At 31.2% G+C, this 27,770-nt stretch overlaps 1 protein-coding gene across 1 annotated transcript; it reads left to right on the top strand.

Moving 5' to 3' along the window:
- The first annotated feature begins 778 nt into the window (after window positions 1–778).
- On the top strand, window positions 779–26,487 carry LOC145764247 (IgGFc-binding protein-like). The gene is given in 77 exon segments (XM_082575865.1): window positions 779–901; window positions 1,058–1,246; window positions 2,695–2,880; window positions 3,074–3,258; window positions 3,386–3,548; window positions 3,702–3,890; window positions 4,122–4,258; window positions 4,341–4,448; window positions 4,544–4,715; window positions 4,853–4,964; window positions 5,049–5,184; window positions 6,952–7,084; window positions 7,154–7,350; window positions 7,465–7,606; window positions 7,704–7,963; window positions 8,041–8,196; window positions 8,296–8,462; window positions 8,569–8,713; window positions 8,819–8,982; window positions 9,121–9,242; window positions 9,359–9,463; window positions 9,563–9,682; window positions 9,784–9,972; window positions 10,092–10,228; window positions 10,476–10,583; window positions 10,676–10,847; window positions 11,012–11,126; window positions 11,199–11,334; window positions 11,570–11,702; window positions 11,772–11,968; window positions 12,081–12,222; window positions 12,328–12,608; window positions 12,663–12,818; window positions 12,891–13,057; window positions 13,164–13,308; window positions 13,420–13,583; window positions 13,733–13,854; window positions 13,983–14,087; window positions 14,189–14,305; window positions 14,467–14,682; window positions 14,891–15,010; window positions 15,137–15,352; window positions 15,515–15,706; window positions 15,943–16,065; window positions 16,190–16,303; window positions 16,617–16,799; window positions 16,887–17,006; window positions 17,144–17,326; window positions 17,443–17,565; window positions 17,694–17,873; window positions 18,217–18,345; window positions 18,521–18,637; window positions 18,777–18,956; window positions 19,282–19,401; window positions 19,519–19,698; window positions 19,818–19,975; window positions 20,041–20,148; window positions 20,484–20,649; window positions 20,812–20,929; window positions 21,024–21,168; window positions 21,252–21,381; window positions 21,524–21,631; window positions 21,725–21,816; window positions 22,087–22,231; window positions 22,413–22,586; window positions 22,666–22,747; window positions 22,867–23,044; window positions 23,174–23,362; window positions 23,636–23,794; window positions 24,075–24,188; window positions 24,598–24,709; window positions 24,876–25,055; window positions 25,167–25,260; window positions 25,318–25,449; window positions 25,534–25,660; window positions 25,764–25,900; window positions 26,021–26,487. Coding segments are annotated over 77 exon segments (11,577 nt in total). The 5' UTR covers window positions 779–831; the 3' UTR covers window positions 26,310–26,487.
- The last annotated feature ends 1,283 nt before the right edge of the window (window positions 26,488–27,770 follow it).

Genomic DNA, 27,770 nt, shown 5'->3' with positions numbered 1-27,770 from the left:
ACTTACGGCCTGTCCGCAGGGTTATATTTCTAAGAAAAAATAATCATCTGTAAAATTTTTACTTTTATTTTAACGTTTTAATTTCTATTTAACGTTAAGCGTTATAAATAAAGTCGATACATAACACACCTTTTTTACGAAGTCAATCCCGTGTAAAAACACTTAAAATATTTACGTTTATGTATAAATAAGTGTCTATAAAACATGTTCGAAAATAAACTAGGTTTAGACTGTAACGTAATCTTACCTTACTTAGCTAAAAGATTACAAACCTGTTTTACGAATTAGGTCTGGAAATTTAAAATCTATTTAAAGATATTAATTAGACTAGATTGATGTGCGTAGAAAAATATTAGTTTTACGACAAAATGGTGAACCACAACACAATTAAATTTAATAACATGTAAAATTACATTTTATAATTACCAACTTTAATGTTTTTAAATCTAAATTATTTTCATTATAATTGTTTTTATGTACGTTTCTGCACTATTAGATTATTGGATGCGACAAAAAAACATTGTAATAATAGCGTTGTCTGCATATTAATAAGCATATTATTCTAACAAAGTACTAATTACTGAAATTTTATAAATTGGAATTTTTGAGCTAATCCCATAATCAGACCAAAATAAAACAACATCGGATTAATTCTTTTGTTTTGAATGTAGCAAAAAAGGATTTATTGGCATTTATTTAAAGCGTAACTCTTTTTTTGTGTTACTCTCGCAAAAAGGTATAAAAACGACGTATTATTTTAAAATTTATTATTTGTACACCCATGTTAAAGTGTACGTGGGTATATAATACAATAGCTTTTTTATAAAAGCAATGTTAATTCGTTTAATTTTAAGTGGTTTTATAAGTGTATCGTTTATCGCTCTTCAGGCATATTCGCAAGGTATTGTATTTAACAAATATAGTTAATTTACCTTATATAAAATACTTAAAAGAAAAACTTTTTATTTTTTTTAAATTATACTCCTACAAATAGTCTAAACCAAATACAATTTGTATTTATGCTATGTTTTAATAATTATAAATTTTTATTTGCTAGGATCATGTAGAAGACCTACAGATTTGGACCCTAGGCTTATTACTATTCCCGCAACCGGAGAGTTTTTTCGGACGTTTCAACGAATCAATTTTAATTGCCCTGAACGTTTCGCTTTAAACGGGTTTAACGCTATTATTTGCCAACCAAACGGAGGGTGGTCGTCTGACACACCGGACTGCGTCGCTCGCGGTAAGATTAAGTTGTACTTTATCTTATTAAACTTTATTAACGGTAACTTTAATGTTCAATTAGCATCATGGTTATAAAGGTGTAAAATTTTTTTAAATTGCCTCATGTTTTGACAATCAATGAATTGCAAATCATTAATTTTTACATGTCCTGGTTGTAGCAACCAGGGGAGGCACTACGAAACTTGTTAAGTTAACGATCTCGTTAGTTAAACATCATTAGCGAGCGAGAACGTCACTTAGCGAGAAAATCGGTATTACGAAACAAAAAGTTTCACTTTTAACAAGCAAGAAAGCACAAAATTTAGCGAGTAGAATATATCGTCCGTTAACTTAGCGAGGAGTATTTTGCTTTGATTTTTGCTATGTTAAACATTGAAAATATTTTTGTGGTACATAAATACTCATATGTTATTTATAAATATATTTTAAAATTGCTAAATAAATGCCTTAAAATATCTATAAATATTGGTATTTAAACTTATTAACTAAACTATTGGTAATTTGTGTAATTTATCTTTTAATAAACCTAATGGATGTAAAGTAAAACATGTATTTTAAAATAGTTTATATTAACAAAGTGCATTTGTATGTGTGGACTATAAAATTAACAAATGGTTTTATTTTTCAGCGTAGCTTCTTAGTACGGATTTTTAAAAGTTATTAGAGACAAAATGTTATACTTTTTAAATAAATACAAGTGTATAAACACCTATATTTTGCTTTGTCAAGTAATGCGTTTTAACATCATTTTTACCATAAAATATAATAACCGTACAAGTTTTTACTGTCATTATGAAAACGACAGTATAAAAGCGCCCCTTGGTGTAATCGCCGCTTTGATGTAGCCATTAATATTGTGTAAAAACGTAAAAAACGTCACTTTGCGTAGCTCAAAATCCCTTCTTTTGCACTCTCTTATTTTTAACAAACTAGCTGGTTTCGTAATACCAATTCAGTTAACGAGCGAGATAGCTCGCTAAATTTTGAAGCATTAGCGAGATCGTTAAATTAAACTTAACAAGTTTCGTAATGCCGCCCAAGATAAGTGAAGTTTGTTTATGTATTTTAGTAATATTTCGTTCTTGTAAGTTTTGGTTATTTTATTTATTTGGGTAATGTAATTATCACATCGTGTTGTAGAACTGTTACGCTGTGGTTGGTGTTTTTCAGAAAATTTTGTGTATTTACTAGATACTGAGATTACAGTTATCTAACCTTTCTGCTAAACCGCTATCATCTCCGTATTACATAACTTGAAAAAATTACCTTATTATCTAATCTTATAAAAACAACGTATTATGTAAGTTTTTAAAAAATGATTTTTAAACGAAAATTATCAATTTATGTAAGTACGATGATCGCGGTAACGTGCGAATAAAACAAAAAACGACGCGTGCTTGTAGCTTAATCACTACACGTATAAGTTAAACTATGTTTTATTTTAAGGATGTAATGCCTTGGTGGCCGCTCCATTCGGTTCTGTTCCGTTTGCAAATTTTTGGAACATTGGTTCAAGGGGAAGGTATTCCTGCAATCGTGGCTACCTGCCTATCGGTAATCCAGTTCCAGTTTGCGAACGAAGTGGTGAATGGTCTCACCTAGCCCCGGAGTGTAAGCTGTACACACCTATGCGTAAGTGTATAATTTGCCAACTATATATATTTTCTAGCGTCGGATAGGTGTAATAAAAAAATTTAATTTTGTACATGAATGTATATTTAAGGGATATAAAAATATGTTTTCGTAAATTTTTTTTTCTCTTTTGTACCAACCAAAACTACCCAATAACTAAACTGGTTAAATAGTTTTCTTTTATGTTTTAAAGCTTGCGGGGGGCGAATTGAAGGCCAGTCTTCTGGCGAGATAACAAGTTTTAACTATCCGTATCAATACCCGCCCAACCAAGACTGTACTTGGAACATTATAGTTAGACCTGGAATGCGAGTTGAAGTAACATTTGATGATATTGCTATCGAAGCACAGAGTCGTTGTACTTCTGATACAATAGAGGTGTGTGCTAGTCAAAATTAATTAATCTACATTAAATAAATGTTATCTCAATGAAAATTAAAGAGTTTAACAATTTTTACAAAAAGGTTTAATAAGCCCATTCTGATAAATTTGTGTATTTGTATAGTATTACAGTGGAATTTCGCGGTTTACTCGCATACAAAGAATATGTGGATTCATTACCGGTCGAAGGTTTGAATCAACTGAAAACATTGCCACAGTTCGTTTTATTTCCAACGACCGCTTTGAAAGAGAAGGTTTCAGAATAACATGGAGGGCAGTTGGAGATGGTTAGTATTTTTCTATCACATTTCCTTCATTGAATAACTGTTCAGTACAATTTTGTATTGAAGTTTGTAAAATCTCAAAACGAAGAATGTAATTTCCACATATAAAGAAGTAGCAAATACAATGTATTAAATTAAAACTAACGGTATTTTTAGTTTCAATCGGTTGTAATGCTCCGAGATCACCAGACAACGGCATGATTGTTTCCAGCAGACCCTTTTACAACGAGGGTGAATTTGTAACCTACCAATGCGATCCTGGTTACCAACTTGACGGAGATGAAAGAGTACAGTGTGTAGGTGATCAAACATGGTCAAAAGAACACCCATCCTGTCGAAACGAAGGTTGGATTTATAAGTTTTAAATTCTTTTTTTGAAAAGTTACCGTTAAGTCATGGTACCTACAGTTAAGTTACAAAGTCATAGTATCTACACCCTATCACGCCTTATAATATTTATACGTATAAGCTGTTAAAAATAAAGCCTTTGCGAATTAAATTTACAACAGTTATAAGAAATGTATACATATACAGAACAACTACGTCAAATTTGCCCTTAAACTTAATGTTACACAGGCTCATTGAAATATTGCTACGCTGTTGGTGATCCACATTACCTAACTTTTGATGGAAAAAGATTTGATTTCCAAGGAATTTGTTCCTACGTTCTTGTTAGAAATAGAGGATTTAACGGTCAACCATACACTATTGAAGTAAGTAAAACAATTTGTTAATTTTTATTATCATTTAATAATTTAAATATATGTTTAAAAAATTATGTTTATTTTTACGAAGGTGGATAATGAACATAGAAGCGGAATTACCCAATATTCTTGGCTAAGAAAAGTGATTATTCGATTTGGTGGCGAGACTATTGAACTACTTAAAGGAAGGCTAGTCAGGGTACGTAACATTTAAACTCACTAACTTTAAACATTTAAACTTACTTTTTAATACCACCCACAGTCATGGGCTAACTGATTTATATTTTTCAATAGATTAACGGAGAAATAACAAGCTTGCCCTACACAAGTCGAACAAGTGGATTGTCGATTTATTTAAGCGGAAGGTTTGTTATAGCCAATTTTCCTTCACGAATGATGGTTAGGTTTGATGGCGATAGTTATTTAACTGTAGGAGTTCCATTTTCATTCCGTGACAATGTTGAAGGTAAACAGTTTTCTGAACTAAATACAAACTGCTTTCAAAAGTAAACTTATTTAGTTTTTGGGGAATGTTGTTGGATTGTATAGACGTTATGTACCCCAAATCGGAATTAAAAAAACGCCAGTTACAATATTGATTAGGTTTGTGCGGTGACTGCAATGGAGATCCAAATGATGATTTAAGACTAGATACCGGGCAAATAACAGATGATCCAATTGAATTTAGCAATCAATTTATTACTGAAACTAAAGAGTAAGTTATTAGTTTTAAAATAGGAAAAATCATAAGCGACAAAGTTTTTAAACATATTATGTTCATATCTATATAAATTTTCAGATGTGATAGCGTACCGATGCGCGACGAGCCTTGTGAGGTCACGGATAACATAAGAAATGAATGCGGTATTTTAGTTCAAGAAAATGGATGTTTTTCTATGTGCAATGGTGTTGTTGATGCTGAGCCGTACTTTGAAGTAAGTTGTGTATCAGGAAAAAAGTTATTGTATATTATTTATTGCACGTAAATATTTTCTAACTAAAAATCGAAATAGTCAATAAGGTTTGAATTCATTTCACACTAAAAGAAAGGCGGATTAAATATTGCACATTTTGCACATAACTAACGCGCATGGTCTTTAAATATTTTATTGATCGCTTAAAACGATTAAATAAGTAACAAAAATGGTTGCCAAACCATTTAACATCCTTTATATAAACACCTTACAACTTAACCACTGCATCCAAATCTCTTAAATTTGAACCCCTTTATTTGAACCCTCGGCATTTAAACCCCTTATATTTGAACATCTCCCCTTTTATTTAAGCTTTTTTATCTAAACCCCTTACATTTAAACCCGTTTATCTCATGTTAAACCACTAAACCCCTTACCTTTTAAGCCCTTTTTAACCTCTTACATCTAAACTTTTTTATCTGAATCTCCTATGTTAAACCACAAGATCTGAACTGTTTACATTTAGACTCCTGTCCCCTGCAATTAAACTTTTAAACTTGAATCTTTATATCTGGATTTCTTACTCTTTATCTAAACCACCTACAATTAAACTCCTTTATTTAAACCCTTCACACTTTAATATCTTTATTTAAAACCCTTTAAATAAAAGCTCAGATTCAAAATTATTTGCTAAACGATGGGGCTCTCTGAGTCATACAACCTAATTTCAAATTAAAGAATGTGTTGTAACGTTGTTGCAAAACTATGTTTTAAAGTATTTTGAAACTTTGTTACAAAAAAACAGGTTCTGTCCCTACTCTAGTAGATTATGACGTCACAATCAAATTACATCGTTTAAAAATACTTTTAAACACAAGATTAGGTTTAATTGTTTAGGTTTACAAATATTTTAGTTTTTTATTATCTAAATTCTCATTTATCAAAAATTGTCATAAATACGCCAAAAAGCGTTTTTAACGGCATGCGCCCATATCATAGACGCAAATTTGAGTGACGTCCAGTCGCGTTTAGAATAGCTTTTCAAAAGTGGTTTTCAAACTTGAATTATGGCCCATTCATAAAGAAATGAGTTTAATTTTTTTGTGAGTTATTCTGTAAACCTAGATAAAACATTATTGCGCGTAAGTAAAGGAGTTAAGGTAAAGGAGTTAAGGTAAAGGTTTAGCTGTAAAGCATTTTAACTCAGGGCGGTTAGTTATTAGGATTTAAAAAGCAGGGTTTCAAATAAAGGGTTTTAAATAAAGAAGGTTTACATAAGGGGTTTTATTTGTAAAGGGTGTAAATGCAGGGATTTCTTAGTTAAAATTAAATTTTATGAGTTCAAATTAAGAAGTTCAGTTGTAAAGTAAACAAATGTAATGAGTTTAAATGTAATGGAAACCAAAATGATACATTAGTCGGTTAAAATCTTAAGATAATGTTGTTTCTGTTAATGTAACATATACTTTATAAATCTGTAATTACATTTGGGTTTGTGTAAACCGCTTTTAACCCGGTTTATTAAATTAATTAAAACTCAAATTTTTTATTTTTTTTAATAGCCTATTTATTTGCTTAAAAACCCTAAGAGAAGTAGTATATCTTCTAACTTGCTTTAAAACAGTTAGTATTATCAAATTTTTGCGCTTCGAGAAAGATAATGGTGTGTATTTGATATTACATTGATTTATTAATACAGTTATTTATTTACAAAAATAACTAGTTTTATTTGATTTAAGTAGTGTACATCAAATATTTTAATGCAATCCACACTGAATGTTTTTAAAGGCATGTACCCTAGATGGATGTGCTACAAATGAAATACGAACTTCGATTGCGAATAATATTGGAGCATACGCACAAGCCTGTCAAGATGCTGGAATACAAGTTTGTTCAACCTGGAGAAATGATACCAATACGCGTAAGTTACAATGATAAAAACAAATTAACAAATACAAATTAAGCAACAAAACAATATTGATGTTTACAGAAATTATTTGCCCAATGAACTCGCATTACGAAAGTTGTGGCCTAGCATGTCCAAGGACATGTACAAGTAGAAATGATGAAGTTTGTACAAGACCTTGTGTGGAAGGTTGCCAATGCGATGCAGGATATTTAATGTCAGGGCAAACATGTGTGAGAAGATCTGATTGCGGTTGTTTGACTGGTCAAAAATATTATGAAGTAAGTTTAAGTTGACAAAAACAAAACAAAGTTGATTAAGTAAAAAAAATATTGTTTAAACACATTTTTGAAAGGGAAAACTATTACAAACTTAAAGCTTGTTGTATTTTACAGAACGAAGTAAGCTTTCATAGAAAAGGTTGTTCTCAAAGATGTGAATGTCAAAATGGACGAATTCAATGTGTAGAAGCTTCTTGTCAAAATGAGAAAAGATGTGGGCGAGATAAAAATGGCCGACAGGCATGTGTGCCTAGAGGTATGTAAGACTTAAAAATGCATTGTTATTGTGTGTTTATTTGGGTAGTTGAAATATAACGTTGAGTTCATTATTAAATTTCATGGACAATTTTTAGAATCTGCGATCTGTAGAGCATTTGGAGACCCTCATTATATGACATTTGATGGGGATGAAACATTCGATTTTCAGGGTACTTGCAAGTATTACATGTCAAGAACTCATCGCTTACCAATGAACGATCCTCGCTGGTTTAGCATAACTGCCCAAAATGAAAATAGACGGGGAAATACAAGAGTATCATATTTAAGATACATTGAAATATCATTGCGCAGTGGAAATCTTGTTATTCAATTAGGTCCGGGTCAAACTATAATGGTATGCTAAACTCTGTTTCAAGAGTATTGTGCCTTAAATAATTTTGACTTTAGAATAAGTATTTTTTTTCAATTTAGGTGAATGGCCAAGAAGTAACTTCATTTGATTCTGAAGATGTTACCGTTATGTCTTCTGGACTGGCAGTGCTTCTTACTACTAGAAATGGTTTAATGGTATCTTTTAATAACGGAGTTGGTCTTCGTATTGAAGTTCCGAGCACCTACAGAAATCAGGTATATGTTTTTGTTCTACTTAAACTTATGTATTTTTGTTTGATTAAAAATGTACCGCTAAATCATGTTTTTTACTTACATAAAACTTATAAAAAAAAGGTAAATGGTCTTTGTGGAAATTACAACAACAACTCTTCTGATGATTTGGAGACTAGCACCGGTGAGATAGCAAATGATTTTACAACACTTGCTTTATCTTATCAATTAGAAGGTTGTTTAGACGAATCTGTTTCTCCACCATTTACATGTGAAGACACAGAGATATGGTATAAACATGTTAAATATTTTACATTTTTTATAATGCAATTCCTTTCTGAAATATTCTGTAAACTGTGAATATAAAACATTTGTAATTTGTTTTTTAATTATCAGGTCAACAACAGAATATTGTGGCAGAATTATTGATGAAACTGGACCGTTTGGTTCATGTCACAGATCGGTTAAACCAGATACATATTTTGTTAACTGTGTGTTTGATGTTTGTGCAACTGAGGGAAACAACGAAGTTTTAACTGAAGTGTGTACACCCTTTGTGTTTTTTTAAGTTATTTCCTTCTTTATAAGTTAATGTTGTGTATAACGTTTAAATATGTTTTTCATGAGAAAAGCACCTTAATTTTAGGCTCTTGAAAATTATGCAAGGGAGTGTCAACAAAGAGATGAACCAATATGCGAGTGGAGAAATGATAGAGAGACACGTGACGTGAGATGTCCAGTGAATAGCCATTACGAAGGATGTTCAACACCCTGTCCAGACAGTTGTTCTAACCCGTTTGCTTCAGCAAAGTAACTATCTCAGAAAAACTAAACTTTACTTTAGTTTTATTATTATTTACTTCTGGAAAAACCAAAGAGTTAACTTTAAACTTCTTTAATCTAAAAGGGGTTGATGTTGGTATTTATTTTTTGTTTAACATTGTTTAGTTGTGATTTAAACGGATTTGTGGAAGCTTGTGTATGTAACGTTGGTTATATTCGAGACGGAGATGATTGTGTACGTAGAGAAAACTGTGGATGTGTTATTGGAGAAATTTACATTAGACAAAGTAAGTTAACTAAAGGGCTTTTTTTACATTGCTCACAACATAATCTTAGTTAGAAAAAAAAAGTTTACAAAACAAGCCTCATATTAAAACAAAACGATAATAATACACATTTTTAGATGCTCGTTTAGTTCTGGAGGAGCAAAATCAGGAGTGTTCATGTTTTGGACTTAACAGATTTAAATGTGATTGTCGTCGTGGGTATTCTGGTCAACAATGTAGAGGTTAGCTACTATTTATTTAGTAAAATTAATGTTTTTTTATTACCAAAATTTTGTTGATCTTAATTTAGGTAATTAAATTATGTGATTTATTTATTGTAGACATAAACGAGTGTTCTTCAAATAACCGCTGTGACACCAATGCAAGATGTATTAACACCGTTGGTAGTTTTAGATGTGAATGCAATGAGAACTACATTGGAAATGGATTTACTTGCTTAAGTAAATTAAAAAAACTACGTTAGCCTAAATCGTTATTGTTATTTAAATGGTTATTGATTTGTCTGTAATAATAAATATATTTTTACGTTTTGAAATGTTAGTGCCGATTGGTTGTAATGCTCCGAGATCACCAGACAACGGCATGATTGTTTTCAGTCAATCATTTTACAACGACGGCGAGTTTGTGTCATACCAATGCGACCCTGGTTACCAGCTTGATGGAGATGAAAGAGTACAATGTGTAGGTGATCAAGTATGGTCAACAGAACACCCATCGTGTCAAACCGAAGGTATTATTATTTTTAAGTAAAATAATTTTTAAGAGATCAAATGTACTCTAAAATAATTATAACTCTAACAAAATTTAGTACTTAATTGTTTAAAATTAAATTATCATTTGTGTTTACAGGAACTTTGAAAAGTTGTTTTGCATTTGGGGATCCACATTATTTAACCTTTGATCAAAAAAGATTTGACTTCCAAGGAATATGTTCATACGTTCTTGTTCGAAATAAGGAAGATATCGCTAATCCTTACATAGTCGAAGTAAATAACATATAAACAAAAACTTTAATTTACGCAACATTTTATCGTAGTTTTATATTCTTTAACGCATATTTGAAAACCTATAATTTTTATTTTTGTAGGAATATATATTATTGAGTTTTTTTGACATGTAAGATATATAGAAAGTTTTAAAAAATTATAAATTATCGAACTTGGTCAGTTTGTTATTAATTTTTATTTGTAAATAAAATATCACTGGTGTGCTAACTGAAAAAAAATTCATAAGGTGGACAATGAACACAGAGGCGGCAATACGCAATATTCTTGGTTAAGAAAAGTGATTATTCGATTTGGTGGTGCAGTTATTGAACTTCTTAAAGGAAGATTAGTAAGGGTATGTCAAGTTTTTTCCACTTTTTTAAACTTTCCTATAACTTAAACAGAAACACTTACAAGAATTACGTTAATATTTCGTATGTTAACTAGGTAAATGATGAAATGATAAGCTTGCCCTACACAAGTCGAACAAGTGGATTGTCAATTTATTTAATCGGGAGGTTTGTTATAGCCGAATTTCCTTCACGAATGATGGTTAGGTTTGATGGCGATAGTTATCTGACTGTTGCAGTTCCGGTTTCATTTCGTGGCAATGTTGAAGGTATATAGAAGTTAATATAAATGACAACTTTGTTAAGATGCCAATGTAAAAAAACACACAACGTAACATATTTTATAAATGATTTAGATTTTGCTTTTAAAGTAGGACATCCGAGCAGTTATTGTTTTAATTTTTAACAACATTAAATAAACGTTGTTTTTTAGGTTTGTGCGGTGACTGCAATGGAGATCCCAATAATGATTTATTACTCGTAGATACTGGGGCAATAACAGATGATCCAATCGAATTCAGCAATCAATTTATTACTGAAACTAAAACGTACGTGTTTTTTTTAATATAATAAAATATTAGAAGTAATTTCCTAAATATAAAAGAAATTATTTTGTTTAGATGTGACAGCGTACCAATGAGAGACGAGCCGTGTGATGTCACGGATGACATAGAAAGTGAATGCGGCATTTTGGTACAAAGAAACGGATGTTTTTCAGATTGTCATGCTAAAGTTGATCCTGAGCCGTATTTAGAGGTAGATCTACTTTTTTTTCAATGTTTCATTGTTACATTGCTAATTTCAGTTAATTGCCCGGGCTAAATTATTAATAAGCTGTATATTAAACGTCTGTTCTAATATTAACGCAATAGAAAATTAGCCAAAAATTTTTCAGTAACGAACCATTTTAAAGGTATGTACTATGAATAAATCGTTTATTAAGTCCCATTATATATAGATAAAAATTTCTAATGACAAGTTTTTTTTTAAGGCATGTACCCTAGATGGATGTGCTACAAATGAAGTACGAACTTCGATTGCGAATAATATTGGAGCTTACGCACAAGCCTGTCAAGATGTTGGAATACAAGTTTGTTCAACATGGAGAAATGATACCAATACGCGTAAGTTATTTAGGCTTATTTTAATTTTCGGATAAAAAAATTTAAAACAATGTTTTGTTTTATGAACAGAAATTATTTGCCCAATGAACTCGCATTACGAAAGTTGTGGCTTAGCATGTCCAAGGACATGTACAAGTAGAAATGATGAAGTTTGTACAAGACCTTGTGTGGAAGGTTGCCAATGCGATGCAGGATATTTATTGTCAGGGCAAACATGTGTAAGAAGATCTGATTGCGGTTGTTTAGCCGGTCAAAAATATTATGAAGTAAGTTAGTTAAAGACCATGATTATAAGATGAAACGTTCTTGTAGTGCTGTTAAAGTATTATATTAACGTGTAGTTGTTTAATACCTACACACTTTATTACCTGATTACAGAACAGGGTAAGCTTTCATAGACGAGGTTGTTCTCAAAGATGTGAATGTCAAAATGGGCGAATTCAATGCGTAGAAGCTTCTTGTCAAAATGAGGAAAGATGCGGTCGAGACGAGAATGGCCGACAGGCATGTGTGCCTAGAGGTAAGTTGAAATTTTAACACAGAATTACTTTTTAATTTTAGAATTGTAGAAACCCAAAGTTTAAATATTAATTATTTGTTGTAAATAATCTAAATTTTGTTATAGGGTTTGCGATCTGTAGAGCATGGGGGGACCCTCATTATATGACATTTGATGGGGATGAAACATTTGATTTTCAGGGGACTTGCAAGTATTACATGTCAAGGACTCATCGCTTGCCGATGAACGATCCTCGCTGGTTTAGCATAACTGCCCAAAATGAGAACAGACGGGGAAATACAAGAGTATCATATTTAAGATACATTGAAATATCATTGCGCAGTGGGAATCTTGTTATTCAATTAGGTCCGGGTCAAACTATAATGGTATGCTAAACTGTTTTACGAGTATTGTGAGTCATTAATTTTGACTTTAGAATAAGTATTTTTTTTTCAATTTAGGTGAATGGCCAAGGGGTAACTTCATTTAATTCTAAAGATGTCACTGTTATGTCTTCTGGACTAGCAGTGGTTCTTACTACTAGTAATGGTTTAATGGTATCTTTTAATAACGGAGTTGGTCTTCGTATTGAAGTTCCGAGCACCTACAGAAATCAAGTAAGTTGTTTTTTTTAAATGGGCTTTTTACAAAAATATTTATTTGACATTGACACTTGACATTTTTAAAAGGTAAATGGTCTTTGTGGAAATTACAACAACAAACCTTCCGATGATTTGGAGACTAGCACCGGTGAAACAGTAAACGATTTTACAACATTTGCCTTATCCTACCAATTAGAAGGTTGTTTAGACGAATCTGTTCCTCCACCATTTACATGTGAAGATACAGAGATATGGTATAAATGTGCTACATATTTCACATTTTTTATAATGCAATTCCTCACTGAAATAGTTTGTAAACTGTGAATATAAAACATTTTTAATTTGATTTTTCATTATTAGGTCGACAACAGAATATTGTGGTAGGATCATCGATGAAACTGGACCGTTTGCTCCATGTCACAGATCGGTTGAACCAGATACTTATTTTGTTAATTGTGTGTTTGATGTTTGTGCAACTGAGGGAAACAACGAAGTTTTGACTGAAGTAAGTAAAAAATCGTTTAAACCTTAAGATACAATTAACAAGTAAAGTTAAATTCAAAAATCAATTTTTAAATTTGTGATTGATCGATCATAAACAACGATGTTAATTTAGGCTCTTGAAAATTATGCAAGGGATTGTCAACAAAGAGATGAACCAATATGTGAGTGGAGAAATGACAGAGAAACACGTGACGTGAGATGTCCAGTGAATAGCCATTACGAAGGATGTTCAACACCCTGTCCGGATAGTTGTTCTAATCCGTTTGCTTCAGCAAAGTTAGTGATATTACGTTATAGCAATAAAACATAGAACAGGGCCGCAATTTCTAAAAAAACAGATTAAATAAGAAATTATGAAATCTTTCGCCTAAAGGATGAATGAAAGTTTAATGTAAGGTGTTTAATATACAACTTATTGTCATCAGTTGTCAGCTAAACGGATTCGTGGAAGCTTGTGTATGTAACGTTGGTTATATCCGAGACGGAGATGATTGTGTACGTAGCGAAAACTGCGGTTGTATAATTGAAGAGAATTACATTCGACAAAGTAAGTAATTTAACAATTTTACTTAATTCATATTTTAATTTTTTTTTGTCTGCATTTAAAGATTTAAAACCGATAAATTGAGAGCCTTAAATGTTGAGGAAAAATAAATTTTAACGATTTAATTTTAGATGCACGATTGGTTTTCGAAGATCGCAATCAAGAATGTGCTTGTTTGGGCTTAAGTAGATTCGAATGTGAATGTCTTACTGGTTATTCTGGGCAAGATTGTTCTGGTAAGTTTCCATTGAATTCAATTTGTAAACTGGTTGTATAAAACTTTTTATTTGTTAAACACTTTTTATAGCATAACACTTTTTATTTATTTATTGTTCAGATTTGAACGAATGTATTTCACGACCTTGTCACGCAAACGCGAGATGTACCAACACTGTTGGGAGTTTCACATGCGAGTGCAACGATGATTACATTGGCAATGGTTTTAAGTGTCAACGTAATACTTTAAAGTTATTTTATAATTTTTAACAAAAAATAAAAGTAAACTATTTTATTTTTATGGATAAATATACTTTATTATATTTTCACAAAAATGGTAAATTTATAAATAATAATTTCATTAGGCACACACATTTTTTTAGTGTAATCATTTTTTAGGCAATCCAATCGAGTGTGCTTTTCCGCCGCGCGTTCGTTTTGGATCTCTTATTCGTATTGGGCAAGTTTCAAATCCAACACGTTCAAATGATGTTACTTTCCAAGTTGGAACAAATGCAATTTATCGATGTAATGAAGGCTTTGAGTTAATTGGGAGCAGAAGATTAGCTTGCACTCAATTGAGAACATGGACTCCAAGTTCACCAGCTTGTCGAGGTTTAATATATTAGCTTTTTTCAATTTCTTCAATTAAGAAGATTTACATATTAAATAGTTTTTCCAATTTTAGGCGTAACAATATAAAACTTTTTAATTTTTTGTAATGACAAAGGCTTTTAATCTACTCATGTTATTGTTTGCGTAAAAAATAAAATAACAGTTGTTTTATTAAATTTAAAAGGGATAATTTCATATTTTTTTACAGACGTAAACGAGTGTTTACAGTCTGGAGTTTGTCATGCGAATGCAAATTGTTTGAACATGCAGGGAAGCTTTCTTTGCAGATGCAGAACAGGATTTACTGGCAACGGATTTACATGCACACGTAATGAAAGTTAACTTAATAAAAACTTTTATTCAAAAAACTAATGATTAAATTCAATGTGTTTGTTTAATTGGAAAGCATAAAAATTGTTTCATAACATGTAGTCATTAATGTTTACTTGTGCAGCTGTATTGGTATGTCGCCTTCCACCTAGTCGACCTTTTGCAACAATCACAAACATTGATGGAAACACAAATATTTCAGTCGAGAACGGTCTCCTGTTTCCGGCAGGTAGTGAAGCGTTTTACGAGTGCAATTCGGGTTATGTGAATACCGGTCGACCAAAATATATATGTTCCCACAGTGGAGTCTGGGCTGCTGGTACACCGCCTACTTGTACTAGTAAGTTCAATTTTTCCGTGTATTTAAAATATTAGTTATTGTACAGTGAAATCATGTTGTAACTAAAAAAAAAATTTAATGCCGACTCTTAGTAACTGAAATGAGGTTGACTATATATATACAAATTTTAGCTTAATAACACGTACATACTTGTTTTTATAGGATTGTCTTGTGATCAGCTTCCTCAACCTTCAAATGGGATATACATGGTTCTAGGAAGCCCACCTTATTCTGTTTCATCGTCCCTTCGGTATGCTTGTAACGATGGCTTCAGATTAGTTGGAGTCAACAATCTTAGATGTAATGTTGTGTCAGAAAACGCCGTTTGGTCAAATAGCCCACCTTTCTGCGATGGTAAAACCAAAAATAAAACATTTATTAAAATAATGACAAAAAATACTTTTGAACCAAATTGACACTAAAGCAAATTGTCGAAAGTTAACAATTTTAACTATTGTCGGCTAGCTACTGATGTAATTTTGATAACCTTATCTAAAAATTAAAATAAAATAAAAAATATGCATGCATGTTAGTCATCTTATACACACAATTGTTTCATTTTAATAGTTATTTAAAAAAATGTTTGATAGATGTTGATGAATGTTTGGAAAAAACACACGATTGTCATTCTGCTGCAATTTGTACAAACACTCGTGGAAGTTTTCGATGTAAATGTTTGGCTGGATTTACCGGCAATGGGAAAAATTGTAGATGTAAGACAAAATTTAGCTAGTAGTTATTTGATTTTTGTTTTCGAATTGTTAATTTGCATCTTTTTATTTTTGATATTTATGGACTTTTTAAGTAAACTGAACATAAATATTTACTCATTTTTAGCCGTACACAATTGCGTGGATCAGTGCCATGCGAATGCCCAATGTGAGTTGCGTAATGGAGTTTACAGCTGTCGTTGCAATGATGGATATCGTGGAGATGGAACTTCATGCACTAGTAACAAAAAAGTTTTGCTTTTTTCCCATTTAGAAAATAAAAATTGATTATGTATGCCCATTACCTATACGTTGCGATTTAAATTAAAACCTTTTGGTCCGTAATTCTATTTATGACCATATTAATAAGCTAACTGATAACATATTTTGTCCTTAACGCCTTATGTACTATGTTTTTATATTTTTTTTGAGGAAGTTAATTATTGTGACGTAATTAAGCTATTCGATAACAAATCTAATACCATTTTGCTTGCAATCATATACATGTCTGGTATCATTTACTACCGTACACTTAACCAATATATTTAATTTAGGAAGCACGTGCGAAATTCTCAGTGCACCCACTAATGGATTTATTCAATTTGGTAGCAAGGCAAGTTATTTTACCAACGACGTACTTTTCTTCAGATGTAATCCAGGGTACAACGTCGTTGGTTCTCAGTTAATTATTTGCTTCGAAAACGGATTGTGGTCTGCCGATCCTCCCACCTGCTCAAGTATAAACATTCAATAGATTTACTTAATTTTGTTTAACAAAAGTTTTTGTTAATTTTTACTATTTTTTTAACTTTTTTAATGAATAGACGCCGACGAATGTCAAACCGCAAGTACTTGCGATTCAAATGCAATTTGTAGAAATGTTCCCGGAGGTCATACTTGTACTTGTAGAGAAGGGTATAGAGGAGACGGAAGATCTTGTACAGGTAATATTTTAAAGATAGTAATCTTTTATTTGAAATTAGCATGTATATCATTATTTAATCTATATTTGATTGGGACCGATATTCAATTTATACTAATAAAGTTGTTTTATAAAAATTACCTTATTTTGTTACACTAGAAATATTTTGCACCCCTCCGGTTGCAAATGTCCAGTCCTCTTACAAACCGATCGAACCAAAATATTTTGATGGCGATGAAGTTACATTTGAGTGCAATCTTGGATTCGTTTTAGACAGAAAAAATTCTAGACTTACATGTTTACCTGCTGGTGTTTGGTCAGAGACAGAGCCTTTTTGTACCGGTAAAAAAGAACATTTTTTTATATCAGTTATGTTAGTTAGCCCCATTTTACTCTAATAAAGTTGCAATTTTGTGAACAGTTAACGTAATTTTATTTTATTCCATTGCTATTCGTAGATGTCAACGAATGCAATGATGGAACTGCACGGTGTCACGCAAATGCTCGTTGTATAAACAGCCGAGGTAGCTTTGTTTGCAGATGTAGATCTGGTTACAGGGGAAATGGAAGAGAATGCGAAGGTGCGTAAATTACAACAACTACCAAAACAAAATTATTTTTTAGAAAAATTCCCTTTAAAGGACGCGTTTAGTATAGAATATTTTAAATAAAAAAAATATTTCAAATTAAAAGAAATAAAAATGTTAAGGTATACCATGTCCAAACCGTCCTGATCCGAAATACGGGTTTAGTACTCCTGTGCAAGAGGTCTGGAGCGCGAATGATGTTATTACATATGAGTGTGACCCAGGGTTTATAAGAGTTGGTCACAGAAGAGCGAGGTGTCAAACAAATCAAATGTGGTCAGCACCGGTGCCTGAGTGTCGAGGTAAATTACAAAACTATGTTCAGATGGTTACTAAGACATTAGCAATCTACCAAACATTATTTTTTAACATACAAAAAAGAAAAAAATATTTTTAATTTTTTGGTTTTGATGTTAACTCATTTAAAGTTGTGGCGTTTATCAAAAAATCAGCTCGTGGCGATCGCTTTTAAACAAAAAATCAAAAATTTGTAGCCTAAACCAAATACATATAGGTCAATAAAAGGTTAGACTAACTTTATATACATTAGTTTAGATGACAAATTTATTCGTAATTAGATTATGAAGCCTTATTACAATTAAAGTAAAAAAAAATCAAACAATATAATTGTACGTATATTTTCAGATATAAACGAATGTGCAAGCAACCCATGTGTTGCCAACGAAGAATGCGTTAACAATATTGGTGGACACGATTGTAGATGTATACAAAATTACCAACGTATTTCAGGAATTTGCCAACCTATTTCGATAGGTACACATCGAGTTCTTTAAATTTTGTGCATTTTTATTTTATATTTAACTCATTTTAATCAATTTACAAAATACCAAGATATAATGTTGTTTTTGGTGTAAAACCAGTTACGTTTTGGTAATACAGCACAAGTACATTTTTTATATGTTTTTTAAAAAAACTTTAATTTTAAAAGAACGAGATGAGGATGACTGTACAGTTAATAGAAATCTTTGCCACGAATTTGCTCGTTGTCAAAATAATGAATGCATTTGTATTGAGGGATACATCGGTGATGGCATTAATTGTGAAGGTATACAAATTTTTAACGTTTTCAATAAACCTTTCATTAAAACATTGCCATGAACAGTTATTGTTACGATTTACCTTTTAATAATGCTAATTAGATAAAATATTTTTAGGCAAATTTTTTAACACGCTTTTAATATTAGTTCCAGTTTGTCTGCGATTATCTCCCCCAAGTTTTGGATCCATCTTGAGTTCCGATGAAACCCTTAGAGTGAACACTGTTCTGACATTTTTCTGTAACAGCGGCTTTGTCTTAGTTGGTGACCGGACATCAAGATGTACCTCAGATCAAATTTGGACAGAGGTTGTTCCATCATGCAGAGGTATTAATAGACAAACGTACAGGTTTGCCCTAGCGTATACACACGTTGCCGAAAAATAGTTTTAAGATTAAATAATCTACGGTATGCTGCTTTACGTTTTTCATGTTAAATCATTTTTAAATTCATAAAATACCACTTTTCTAAACAAGATGTTTAAAATAAGTGGGTATTTTGTTAGGATAAAAATAGTTAATTAAACCTAACCAATTCTTAAAACCGCTTTCGTGAATTTGTAAGTGAAAAGCTATTGGTGTTTCTTGACGTCAGTAATGTTATAACAAATTAATCACTAAAGATATGTAATTGCAATATTGTTTTTTATTAGACATAAACGAGTGTAACAGACCGAACATTTGCTCTAACGATGCTTCATGTGAAAACACACCTGGAAGTTATACTTGCATTTGTCAAAACGGGTTGGCTCAAAAGAATGGAGTTTGCGAATGTATGTTCATTAAGTTGATAAAGATAATTCGAAAAATTATCTAAAAACTAAAAAAATGTTAACCTTGTACTTCTAGTTATAACTTTTTACTTCCACTTACAGTAATTTTCTTTTTAGCAATGACTTGTAATGAGCCTGTTCTTCCCGGTAATATTTTGTTCTCCCCGCGGCGTCAAGTACACAACCTCGGTGACGACATAACCTATCGATGTCCCAACAGCTATTTTATCCAGGGGGTGGCCACTGTAACTTGTGGGGCAAATGGGGTTTGGTCATCGCCAATACCTTCCTGCAAACGTAAGTAAACAATTATAATGTATTTCATAATGGAGTTATAACTTTTTGTTGAATATGTTTTAAGCATTTGTTTCACTTAATGCTGATGATGAATAAAATTAATATTTTTTTAAAATAAGGTCAAACAAACCAGGTCCAATTTTGCACGGTTAGTGGTGATCCGCATTATGATACCTTCGATCATGACCATTTCGATTTTCAGGGAAAATGTGTTTATGATTTGGTTAAGACAACCGAGCAAGGGGAAGCAAATGGTTTAACCAAACTTACTATTGAGGTATAAACGAAGTAATTACATACACTAATCTATTTTGTTATTTTTATTGTAATTTTTTGGTGTAGACGGAAAACGAAGTTCGGGACGGACTTGATCACGTGACCTGGCTTCGTAAAGCTTTTATTCGCTTTGATGATTTCGTAGTTGAGTTAAGAAAGGGACCGTTGGTTTTGGTAAATTATTTTTATGTATACGTTATTTAAGTTATATGAACAACAAACAAATTGTTAAGTTGTGCACAATAAATGGCAATGCGGTGCAGTGGTTAGAACACATTATTACATTAATTTTTGAATTTGATTCATACTGTAGCGCTTAGCTTATAATTGGCGAGCAATATAAACTATAATATCCAAAACTTTTAAAGTCAACTCTGAACTAGATTGGGGTAACTGATGTTACTTTAAGTTCAGTTGACCTTTGCACATCGATGATAAATAAATGAAAATAAATAAGCTGAATTATGTGTGAAAAATATCTTTAGTTAGTCTTACATCGAACTTTTTAGGTAAATAATCTAAAAACGAACTTGCCTTTTAACGACGGTCCACTTCAAATTAGCGCAAGTGGTCTTTTTGTTATAGTTACTACTGATTTCGGTTTAAATATTCGATATGACGGTGATCATTATCTTACAATAGGTCTTCCAACTCGCTTTCAATCGTTTGTAGAAGGTAACAATTTTATCTATAGGCTAAGTTGTTTAGTAGAACCAACTTTTTCTATTTAAGATAATTTTATAACGCCTTTGTTTGTTAAAAGCTTTAACAGTACATATAAATGATATGGTTTTTTATTTAAATAAATTAACTACAACTTTAAATAATTTTGACAAGGTTTATGTGGAAACTACAATAGTAACCCTGAGGATGATAAAACTTTAAGAAATTCAACACAAATTGCTACAAACGTTAATGATTTCGGAAACAGCTTTCAGATTTCACCACAAGAAGAGTACGTTTATACGAAAAAATTAAGATTTAAGTTTATATAAGAGTTAGGTTACTTTATTGATGTTTGATTTGTTAAACGAAATCAATATTTGCAGATGCGCTTTTGCAACTGGAAGTGGAACTGTATGTTTAAATCCGGCGTTGATACCAACATATGAAAATCGTTGCAATATTATTCGACAAGCCGGAGGTTGTTTTAGCAACTGTCATTCAACTTTTGAGCCTACAGCTGACTTTGATGTAAATTTTTTGTTTAACTTTTTTTATTATAAATTATTAAACACAAAAAGGATAATAATTAGGCTAATACTTTTTTTTTGTAGAACTGCGTTTTCGATTTATGTGCTTTAACTAATGAGCTTGAGGCCCTAGCCAGTAACGTTGGAGGTTATGCGAATAAATGCCAAAGACAGGGAATTTCAGTTTGTGATTGGAGATCAGAGATAAATGCCCGTAAATAAAAATTTCAAATAATCTTTATAACTCATTATTTATTAGTTGCTTTTAAGTGGGATCAGTTTTTTTAAAAACCTAAAAAAACTATTTTTTAATTTAAAATTTAAATATTTGGTATTTATTTTTTTTATTATTATAGCCGCCAACTGTCCGAAAAACTCTCAATATACACAATGTGGGACAGCCTGCCCAAATACATGTGCCAGTCCGTTTGCCTCAAACAACTGTGATGAGCAATGTGTTGAAGGTATTTCGTTTAGCAGAGTCATTTTATCCTTATATTAAAGTAAAATATATATATAGGACCAAATTTTTTAATTGTTTAATGTTGATTATTTAGGTTGTGTGTGTGATGATGGTTTTATTTTATCGGCGGACGAATGCGTACCACGTGACCAATGCGGATGCAATTCAGAAGGAAGGTATCACAAGGTAAATAATACATATATATATATATATATATATATATATATTGCTTTGTGTAGTCAATTTTTTAGTATTGCACCTTTGCAATATTTCACATTTTATTCTGAAACAAATCTTACATTTCTAAATTAAAAAACTTAGATATTACAGCCAATACATAAAAAATCGAAACTTATTTAAAATTTATATATTTTTGGGGTGTCGCTTTGCCAAAGAACGTTATATTTTTTTTAATTAAAGGCTTAATAACTAAACTCACGTATTTCATATTTACAGAGTGGCGACAGTTTTTATTTACTTGGGTGTACTCAACTTTGTACTTGTCGAAATGGTGTCGTTACTTGCGAAGATCAGCCATGTGGTTACGGAGAAAAATGTATATCTGACAACGACGGTGTACTTTTCTGCGATGCTCCTACATGTAAGTTTAAACACAATAAAATACCCTTTTTTATAGTTGATACTATTGCCGGCTAAAAAGTTAATATTTTTGCACAAATATTTTATTACATAAAAAGTTTTATTACCATAATGTTTGTATTGTGCAACTTAACAAAAATTTATAAATCGTAAGTTTAATGTTACATTAATTCCTTAACCAGTACCCTGTAACGAGCAACCTCTGCAAAACTTGATGATCCTTCCATCTGATTGTAATAATCAAGATGGTTCCTTTCGTTTGTTTGATGTTGGATCGTGCCCCTCCTCTTTCTGTTCTGATGACGGAAGTTGCTGTGGACCTACTTCTCGTACAGATGAAGAAGTGACCTGTTCTGGTAAACATTTGTATTAAAATACTCCCTGATAATTTAATGATAGTTTACCTGGAAATACTTTACATTATTTAATTAACAGGTGGAAATACATACACACTTGCAAGAATACTGCAATGTGGGTGCATGCGATGTGCAGAGTCCAACATTTTTGTATCAGGAAGGTAAATAAAATTATTATGCAAACCAAATCAAAACCAAGAATGGAATAATGTGTTTTGACAAAAAAAAATTTTTGACGATGGCCAAATTTGCCCAAGTCACCGTTTTACACATTTTTTAGAGTATATACTTCTCATGATTACGAAGATATAGTACCGAATTGCTTGATCATCCAAGATTCCAATGTGGTTGCTCGAACAGATGAGTTTGGTGACTTTAACATAAGCGTTGAATCCACTACTTCAAGACTTGTTCTTACGTTTGTAGATCCCTCTCAACAGCTGATTACTGTCACTAAGGTATTTTTATTAAAAAAAATTTTTGCATTAGGATTAATGTGTTTAGGATTTCAAGTTTTAATTTTTTTGTATTATTTTAATCTGCAGTAAGCATTTTAAAAAAACACATAACATAAATCTTTGATTTAGGTATTTCCGTTTAAACGCTTTGGAGGTTCAATCTTTTATAGAATTCGACTTCCACCTAGAGTGCCCCAAACATCTTTTAACCCGAATCGAAGAGCAGAGTTCTATGTTGGCGATAAAGAACAACTTTTTATTCATATTGAACCAACTTCTTATTTCCAACAGAATACCAGACCTTATTCTATAGGATCGGTAAATAGCGATTCTTGTTTACCGTTGTAGTAAATAAAATGTTTAAATCCATATAGGATCTAGTTATTATTTGTAATATAAAAATAACAAGTTTTTAAGCAATTTAAAAATAAAGTGTATGATTGTAGTTAAAAGAATGTTGCAAACCATAATAGTTTAAAATTTAATTAAAATTAAAACTTTTTTTCCTTAAGCAGTAACGTCTAACTTAATTATTGCAAAGTGTATATTTAACAGTCGGTTAATAATATTTTAAATCACAAAATCATTCAGGTCTTTAGACGAGTTACATTTTTGGACACGCGTGAAGCTTTGGCATATCTGGATGCTTCCGGTGATTTTACCACAGAAAATGGAGCTACTGTAAGATCTTACGGAATGTTTGAGATGGATTTCCGAAGTGATGAAATGGTTTTACTAGATGTTCGAAATGTATGTAACTAGTTTAATTTATTTAGTTGGCTGTTCGGCAATTACTTTTATGGTTGCAATTATTAATATTACAAACTGTTTTAAACGACCGCGTGTACTTTAAGGTTCTCAAATTGACTTTTGGTCCTCGTACAACATCTCACATTCACAGTAATAACTACTTCTACGGTTTTTTAAATTATAATTCCGATAATTTGCTATAACGTCTACCAATTTTTTTCAAAACTATTTAAGGAATACATTATTAAAATAACTATTTGTATTGTATTTTAAATGTTAGATTCGCGCTGAACTGTCAACAGCTGAAGTCTTGTCATTCGAAGATAGACAAGCGATGAGATTGTGGTCATTAGACACTGATACTGGTCTTTGGGTTGATGAAGGAGATGCATCAGTAAGCAATAATATAAAATACTTTAAAAAGTTTAAAATACATTTAGTAAAACCATTTAATATGCATAATGTTATATATATATCTTTATCACCGATGTGCAAAGGTCGAATGCGCGACCTAAACATAAGTTAACATCAGTTACCCCGACCCAGTCTCGAGTTGCATTTAGCAGTTTGGCATCATATATAGATTATAATTGCCCGATAATTATTTTGCTGAATAAATGCTGGTTCAGCAGGAGTTTATATTTGCTAAATAAATGTTGGCTCAGCAGGAATTCATATATTATAGCGCTTACTCACGGGGTACGGTATGAGGAAAGTGGAGATTGAACCCACGATCTTATAGTGATGTAAATTTACATAAAGTGGGCCGTATATGTATTTTTTTGTAAATAAATTTTACATAGGTATCATCTGGTAGAAAAGGAGGATTTGTTGTTTCTGCAAATATTCCTTTTGTGGGCCAGCGTCGCCTTTTTAATTTTGATGTGGCAACAAAAAAATCTTGCTTTGCTAAAGGTGAAATTTAACCTAAACTAAAATTCTAATCTTTTTTTTCATTTATTTAAAATAACTGCGATGTATTTCGTTCGTTGTGTAGTACATGTATCTTTTAAGGGGCTTTGCTTTTTATATTTTAGTTTTATATAAATTTTTTTGTATTTACGTTTATGTTTTACTTTAGTTCGGGCATTTGAATCCAGCACCTTTGAAGAATGGAATCAAATTTCCAATGTACGTGTGCAAATGGTTGCCACTGATGGTTTAGGGTGGCGGATAGCTGATTCTTCTTTAACTTATCCAGGTTTAGGTGCTTGCATAAGAACATTTTGTGATGGAGAAATTTTCAATGCAACGTTTACAGGTGATAAATATAAATAAAAAACTACTTTTTTTAGGTTATTAAATTAGAATTATTATTTTAAAAAATGCTAACATTTTCTGCAAGTAAAATATTATGATGTATGTTAAACAGCTCAACTTAGCGAGGATAAAAGTTCAAGTTTAATTCCCGCTAATTCTGAAATGAGCAGTTTGTCAAAACAGGGACAAGATTATTTGGAATACAGGTATAAGACATTTTCTGTGCGATTTGTAAGTTTGGCTTTAACTCTTTTTTTTTAAAGAACAACTGGCAGTTCTATAAACATCGTTCTTCCCGCAACTATATCTGTCAGCAACAAAGCGGGTCCATTTTTTGAGGACAAGTATACGTGTTTAAAATCCCCAATAGAGGAGAACCACTTTAGTTTTTACAGGTTTGTTACTTTTTAAACATTTTTTAAGGCTTGAAAAAATGTCACTGAAATTCTTAACAGTTTTCTTTCGGTTTGGGGTTTTAGTTCACAACCATTATTCGAATTTAACTCCGTTTACTTTGACGTCAACAACATTTTCTTTTCCTGGCAACCTCATCCATTAAGCTGGTATCCTGTCGTTGGTCAAAACTTCCGCGCCTGTTATGCAAGGGTATTTATAATGTTACAATTTCTTATGGTATTTGGCTTTATTAGGTGTGGGCACGTGTATGCATCTCGCACATATAAAAATACCTTTCAAAAATTCATTAAAGGTAAATTACAACACTCGATCAAGAAATGTGATTCAAAGTAGAAGCAACAAACCGGGTGTAGGATTGTACGGAATAAGGGAAATTAGAACAGTCGAATCTGGTAGAATTCAAATAGGATGTATCGAATACCGGTGCAGGTAATTTTAATAAAATGGCCGCATTAAAAGTTTGTTAAAGAAAACATCTTCTAACGCAGAAAAAGTTTTTTTTTAAATTCTTACTTAGAAATAATATTACAAATTTCGTTTCACTTTTAGCTATGAAGCAACCGACCGAACTAATGTTGATATCATCTCACCTTCGAGGTGCCGATTATCATCAGTTAATGCAAGGTTTGAATCCTACTTACGTTCACTTGGAAGTTATCGACGCAACCCTGTACGGTCAACCTTTACATTTACTGCACCAGAAGTTAACCTCGGGCCTACTTATGGCCTTTACACGGCTTCTGCATACGATCCCCAAGAAGCGAAACAGATTGCTCGTAGTCAATGTATTTCTGCACAAATGTCATCAGATGATGAAGCAGCAACCTTTAATTGCTAAATAAAAATTCTAAAAAAGCACCTGGGTATTTTAATTAATTAACGTTGTTGAATCATTTGTAATTTTTTTCGTATAACTATTAAAATAACCTGGGCACGTTTTGCTAAAATGCATTGCTTGGCGTATATATGCGATCGTTTTAAAAGTTTACTCGTGTATGATATATAAATAAAGTATATTGAAATTTGTGCTGTGTTATATATGTTATATAAAAAATTGGCATTTTATTAATTGACGCCAAAAAAAAACACATTTCAAATGACATAGAAATCATTGAGAAATTGTATTTATATTATTAGTATAGATTAGTAACATTTTTTAAGTGATGCGTATAGTTATTAAGTAAGTGCGTATTTTTAAACTAATTGGCAGCTTAATTTGTTGGGGCGCTGTCACGTTAAGGGTTTGAATCCAACCACGTCTAGGGTTCGAATCAAAAAAAAAAATCCCATAAAGTATGGTTTACTAGCTAATCTTTAAAAACAATTAAATATTGGATATCCACATGTTTAGAAGTTTTTAGAAAAGAGCATAATTTTTTACATAAACTTAATCTTTGAGAGATAATATTCTTAATGTTAATGTTTTTGCATAAGTCAACTTTGGATAAATAAATAAATTTTTTATTATAAATAAACTTTTTACTTAACAGCACATATTTTTCCATTTTAAGCAATAACTTCAATACACTTACATGTAAAAATAACTTTGTGTGTTTGTGTATTTGGTTAGGGATTTTGACAATTAGCAGTAGGCTATCTGTTATGCATTTACTTATATCTGTTAAACAAAAACAATAAACAAAGTTGGTTTAAGTTTAAAATCATGTTAAAATGATAATTTATTTAATTTTGATATTTTATTAAAAATGTTTTTATCTTAGTTATATAACATATAATACTGACATTAACTTTTTTAAAAGTTAAAAAATCAAAACAATGCTATATACAAAATAGCATCACATGTGGGAAAGCGGGTAAAAAATGCAACTATTTAGGCAAAAATTTAAAAAATAGAAGTGTTTATACATTTTGACCAAATACAAAGAAGAATTCTTAATTCACTTTAAAAAAAGCATTAAAATTAAGAAAAATAAATAGTTTTACTTTAATTTCTTTTTAAATTGTTAAAATATTATTAAAAAAATAAAATAAAATATATACTTTAAAAAATGTTTTATAGCTATTTTTGTCATTTAAAGGTTTCTTTATTGAATATAAAAAAATAAGTAAAACAGTTGATGCGTCTTTAAGTAAACCAGAAAACTTTTTTGTTTAAGTTATGTATTGTAGAATAGAACAAAATTTTTTTAAATGTGTAAAAATGACATGCTTATGCTTTGAAACAAATCTAAAATGTAGTATAGATTACAAAACTTTTTGATTTAAAAAAATTTAATCTAATAGTTTGATTATTTTTCAACTAGTACAAAAATCAAAAATTTTGATGCTAAACTGACTA

Source organism: Corella eumyota, chromosome 1 (assembly GCF_963082875.1).
Source record: "Corella eumyota chromosome 1, kaCorEumy4.1, whole genome shotgun sequence".
Taxonomy (NCBI): Eukaryota; Metazoa; Chordata; class Ascidiacea; order Phlebobranchia; family Corellidae; genus Corella; species Corella eumyota.
The sequence above is the reverse complement of the archived record's forward strand: the minus strand, read 5'-3'. Positions and strand labels throughout refer to the sequence as shown.